General features: G+C 47.9%; 1 protein-coding gene across 1 annotated transcript; it reads left to right on the top strand.

Moving 5' to 3' along the window:
- Positions 1 to 62: 62 nt before the first annotated feature.
- DOLK (dolichol kinase) lies at positions 63 to 4509 on the top strand. Its single transcript, XM_035341904.1, has 2 exons — positions 63 to 100; positions 2030 to 4509. The coding sequence occupies exon 2, from the start codon at positions 2135 to 2137 to the stop codon at positions 3704 to 3706; it is 1572 nt and encodes a 523-aa protein (XP_035197795.1). The 5' UTR covers positions 63 to 100; positions 2030 to 2134; the 3' UTR covers positions 3707 to 4509.
- The last annotated feature ends 1032 nt before the right edge of the window (positions 4510 to 5541 follow it).

Below are 5541 nucleotides of genomic sequence, written 5' to 3'. Positions count from 1 at the left end.
CGCGCGGAGCGCTCTCCCCCGCCGGCATCACGTGGTGTTGCTCCCCCCCCCCCCATGGTCATGTGACAGCGGCGGCGCCAAGATGGCGGCGGGCGGCCAGGTGGGTGCGGAGCCCCGCGGCGGGGGGCGGCCGGGGGAGGGACCGCGGGGGGGGGTCCCGGTGCTGCGGTCTGTGCCCGGCCCGGCCCGGCCCGGCGGGGGTACGCGGAGGGCTCGGGAGGACAGAGGGAGGAGGCTGGGGAGGGGGTGAGGGTGTCTGGGGAGCTGCCCTGCGCTGTTCCAGTGCCCCACCGCCCTCATCGTAAAGAATTTTTACCTCATCTCCCATCTAAACCTCCCCGCGACCCTCACCGTAAATAATTTATTCCTTATATCCCGTCTAAACGTCCCCTGCGCCCTCATCATAAATAATTTCTTCTTTATACCCATCCTAAACCTCCCCGCCACCTCCATTATAAAGGATTTCTTCCTTATACCCAGTCTAACGCTCCCCTCCACCCTCACCATAAATAATTCTCCCTATATCCCACCCAAATCTCCCCTTTTTCAGCTCAAAGCCATTGCCCCGTGTCCAGTCGCCACGCTCCCCGAGGAGGAGCCCCCCTGCAGGTCCCTCCCAGCCCCCGGTAGGCGCAGGAGGTGCCCGGGGGGGAGGGGGGCGCAGCAGGTCCAGAGGTGGCTCGGGGAGGAACTGCCTCGCCTCAAAAAGGGCACCCAGGGGCTTTCGGGAGCTACAACCGAAGGTCTGCATTTCGTCTGGTGAAATTCTTCCTGGTCCTGTGGCCCAGCTGGCAGGCAGCCTGCTGCAGGAGGCCGTCGCGTGTCGTTCCTGGTGCAAGCGCTGGGCTGCAGCCTTAAACTTGCCAGGAGAAGTGCGAGAACTTCTCCGGTCTCTGGCCAGCTTGTGGTGTTTGCCCTCCCTCTTCTCAGCCACCTGTTGAGTTTCCCCTTCCTATGCCCAAAAACGGAGAGGACCCCAAAGCCAGTATTGGTCATAGTGCCCATGCCAGATCTTTTTTTGTTATCTCCATGGTTAATTCTCTTCCTGTTCTATTAAAAAAACATAGCAAAAAGATTGCAGTGTGCCTGATCTAGCTGTTTAGCAACAGGACATATAACGTAGTGGGGTGGCAGTCAAGTATTTCAGGCTCTACAGATGCCAAAAAGCAATCTAAAAAAAATGTTTTCAATATGAGGTCAAAGAAAACTCTCCAGACACACGGTGTTAGGGAGTTTGGCAGTACGAACTTTGATAGATACCCATTAATATTCCTGCTAAGATCTCTGATTGAAAAACAGGATTTAAAATAAACGGATAGCCTTCCCCATAGACTACTATAAATGGATAGGATGTGATGAATGTACTCTCACAGCTACGGGCAAGATGTTTTGTTTTTTTTCTGTGCCAAGCTCTCCAATTTAGCTTATCTTGACAATTCTGATAATAGATCAAAATTAGGTCAAGTCTGCCACTTGACTTTTTTTATCCCTCAATGACTGTGATGTTTTCTTTCCTCCTTCTGTTGTAAACACTACATAGTGCTATAAAGCCGCTCGTGCTGGAGGAGAAGCGTTCAATATAACGCCAGTAACAGAAAGAGAGAGGGGGGGGGAAGCAGGTTGCACAGCAGGGAATCAGAGGGAAATATTTAGTAAAAGGAGAAGCATTCTGTAGAACTACAGTGAAAACAGCATACAAAAGTAGTTTCTAAAATTACCTTTAAGCTATTGTACTATATATTAAGCTATATTTCCAATTCACACTGTCACATTGCAGCCCTGTGGGAATATATATGGCTTGTGTGCTTCGTATTTCAATTCAGACAATACAAAGTATTTCTGGATTCTCAAACATAACGATTTTGACTAATCCCTCATCACGTTGGTTTTACTGGCTTTATTTACCTGTATTGCCGTGAATAGTTGGCACATAACTACCAGTTTAAATTGAGCTTAAAAAGAAGACAGCTGCACAGAAGCTTTAGCTCTTCTATTATTCGCTTTAATTGCTTGCTTGTTTTTTTAATAGGAACTGCAGTAACATGGAAGGGAATTCTGTCTAGTGGACCACTACTGGGAATATCAGGACCTGCCAGAAGGATCTTGAAACCCCGAGCCACGCCGGACTGGAATCATGTTAAACAAGCCTGTCCTGGTGGAATCTCTGATCGTGTTCACCATCGTGCTGTGCGTGCACGCGGTGGTGTGGGACCGCTACTCCTGGTGCTCTGTAGCTCTTGCCATCCAGGCTTTTTATGTCCAGTTCAAATGGGACCGGCTGCTGCAGCTGGGGGGGGCCGTCTTCCAGTTCCGCGCGGCAGCGAACAGCGGCCTCCTGCCGGCTAGCATGGTCATCCCCTTGTTGGGGGTAGCGATGAAGGAGAGGTGCAAGGCTGCTGGCATTGTGTACTTTGAACGTTTTGGCATAGTCGTAGCTTCCACTGGCATGCTGGTTGCTCTCTTTTTGTCTGTAATAGCGGTGGGCATCACAAAGCCCGTGCCCACCAACACTTGCATACTCACTGGTGTTGCTGGCAGTATAATTATCTATACCATGAAGCACTCTTTGACTGTTTCAGAAGTGATAGAGGTCCTAGAAGTGCTGCTAATTTTTGTCTACCTCAGCATGATCTTGCTTTACTTGTTGCCTCGCTGTTTTACCCCTGGAGAAGCATTGCTAGTGCTTGGAGGTGTAAGTTTTGTTCTCAATCAGCTCATCAAACGCTCGCTGAATGTCGTTGAGGGCAGAGGTGAGCCCATAGACTTTTTCCTTCTGGTGGCAGTTATCGGAGTTATTCTTCTTGGGCTTTTCTTCACTGTTCTCTTCATTTTCATGGATTCGGGTACGTGGATCTCCTCCATGTTTTTCCACATGATGACAGCAGTGCTAGGCTTAGGGGTCATCATGCCTTGGCTTTACCGACTGATCCAGAGGAACCCTCTGTTCTGGCTACTCCAGTTTTTATTTCAGACACAGACGAGAGTTTACCTTCTCGTATACTGGACCTTTTTGGCTGCTTCAGCGTGTGGCATAGTTTTCTACCAGAACGCTAAGAGATCATCCGAATCTAAAAAGCACCAGGCCTCAACTATAACCAGGAAATATTTCCATTTCATTGTTGTAGCTACTTACGTTCCCGGACTGATTTATGACCGCCAGCTTCTCTATGTTGCTGCAGTCCTGTGTCTGGCAGTGTTCATATTCTTAGAGTACATCCGGTACTTCAGGATCAAACCCTTTGGCCAAACTCTTCGGCATTTGCTGTCTCTCTTCTTGGATGAAAGAGACAGCGGGCCTCTAATCTTGACTCATATTTATCTTCTTCTTGGCATGTCCCTCCCAGTGTGGTTGTTCCCTAGATCTTGTGCTCCTAAAGGCAGCTTGTCTGGGGCAGGAGCGTTGGTCCCCTACGCCGGGGTGCTAGCAGTAGGGGTAGGAGACACCATTGCCTCTGTTTTTGGCAGTACCATGGGGGAAATCAAATGGCCAGGAACAAAGAAGACCTTTGAAGGGACAATGACAGCTATTTTTGCTCAGATCATCGCTGTGGCTCTTATTCTGATCTTTGACAGCAATGTGAATCTGAACTCCAGCTATGCCTGGATTCTGGCGTCTGTGAGCCTAGTTTCCCTTCTGGAAGCTTACACTACCCAAATCGATAATCTGCTGTTGCCTCTCTACCTCCAGATAATGTTTATGGCTTAGAAGCACTTCCAGGAACAGAGATTCCTCCATTTCTAAGAGAAAAGTGGAAATAGAATATGCACTAGAGATGAAAGCCAATCTAAACATTGCTTTTGGTACAGCAGATAAAACTGTTAAAAACAAATGGAAAATGGCTACTTAATAAAAGTTTTGGGTTGGTCTCTTTTTTTTCCCTAGTTTAAAACAGCATGAGTTGCTCTTTGTCCTCACAAGAACCCAACCCTGACTGATAAATGGGATTATTAAACAAAAATGCTATTTTTAAGTCTCTTCTGGGTGCCCAGAGGCAGAGGAAGAAGAGGTAAGTTAATTACAAAGGAGATCTTGCCACCTCTGTCCTGCATCACAGCCACGACTTGTCGTACTGAATGCTGTCATCTTGTATTACTGCATACGTGAAGTCACTCCTGTATAGGCACTGTTTAAAGCATGTTTTGTGAGGGTCGCCGCTCTCCACCCAGAACGAACGTGACTGTCCTGCTGTATCCAGTCACCATCAACTGAGCCCTATTAACGCGCTGCAATGCACGAACACCACTTCAGACACAGGAGCTGCAGAGCTAACTTTATCGGGGGGGGGGTTGAGAATGTTCATCCCAAGCAGTGCTACCACGAGGGTTACAGTTTCAGGCCTGGATGTTTCCACAAGAAAAATGTTTCTCAAGCTTTCAATCTCTAAGTCGTTTGGAATAATATTTAATAGAGGGAAGAAAAACTAAGCAAGCTCACAGGAAAAAAAACTAGTTGTGCACTACCTGTGAAGGCAGGAAGTCTGCTGAAGTCAATAAACATCTCTGACAATACTGCAGTTTTCCACTTTGCACGTTTTTTCAGCTTAAGTTGCCGTGAGGCAGTTACCCAGAGAGCTGCTTAATCAAATCAATTATGAAAAACACTTCTGTTGACAGATTGAGTAGGACTGTTTACCTCAGTCCGTTTAATTAAATCTGTAACTACCGGGGGGATCTAGTTTCTATATATTAAACACTTCTGTACTGACTGTCTTTTCCTGCCAGTTTGCCAAGCATCCATTAGAACAGGACACATTAACTAATCTCCTCCCCGCCTCTTCCATTCCCCCGAGAAGTGCCCAAGCAGATTGGCTTTCCAGGATCCTCGTTTGAGGGATGAAGTTACATTCTGATGCTCTTTCTGTTCACATCAAAGGACCGCAATGCAGTTTTGGGAAGAGCTTAGTGCCACTCACAAGATCCCTTACACAATCCTCACCCACGGTCCTAACCGGGAGACTCAGGAGTGCAAATAAGGCAGGGTGGAGCAAAACTCATGCTTTGGGCTCACAGAACAGGCCCCAGGGTCCAACAGTGCCTGTTCCTGGGACAAGCCAGGACCAGCCGAGAGGCAGCATTGCCCAATTTACTGCTGCCCGGGCAGGGCTCTGAGACCTGACAGGGCTTTTCCTGAGCACCAGAGTTATTCAGCTTGTTTTGGATAACAATAAGTGATCAGATAGTGTGTGCAGGAAACAATTCAGTAACCACGTAGGACTGCTTACTTCACATTTACCAGTAAATCCTGTAAATTCAGTCCAGCCTCTTGCTTCCATTTCTACACTTCAAGTAGCAAATTGCAGGTAGTGGTGCGTATAACCAGGGGACAAACTATCATTCCCCAGCAGAAAGGTGCTATTCTAAATCATTAACTCCTGTAATGGAAAGATACAGAAAAGCCTTTAGCTGTTTCCACTGCTAAGATCCTCAACCTTCACCACTGAAGCTGTAGGGTAGCCTGAGCTTAAGAGTCACTTTCCGTCCATCCCACTCACAGCTTTCAAATGATGGAAAAGGGACAGGAGGAGAGCAGCTGAAACTTGC

The sequence above is a fragment of the Oxyura jamaicensis genome, chromosome 17, assembly GCF_011077185.1.
Source record: "Oxyura jamaicensis isolate SHBP4307 breed ruddy duck chromosome 17, BPBGC_Ojam_1.0, whole genome shotgun sequence".
Lineage (NCBI taxonomy): Eukaryota > Metazoa > Chordata > Aves > Anseriformes > Anatidae > Oxyura > Oxyura jamaicensis.
The sequence above is the reverse complement of the archived record's forward strand: the minus strand, read 5'-3'. Positions and strand labels throughout refer to the sequence as shown.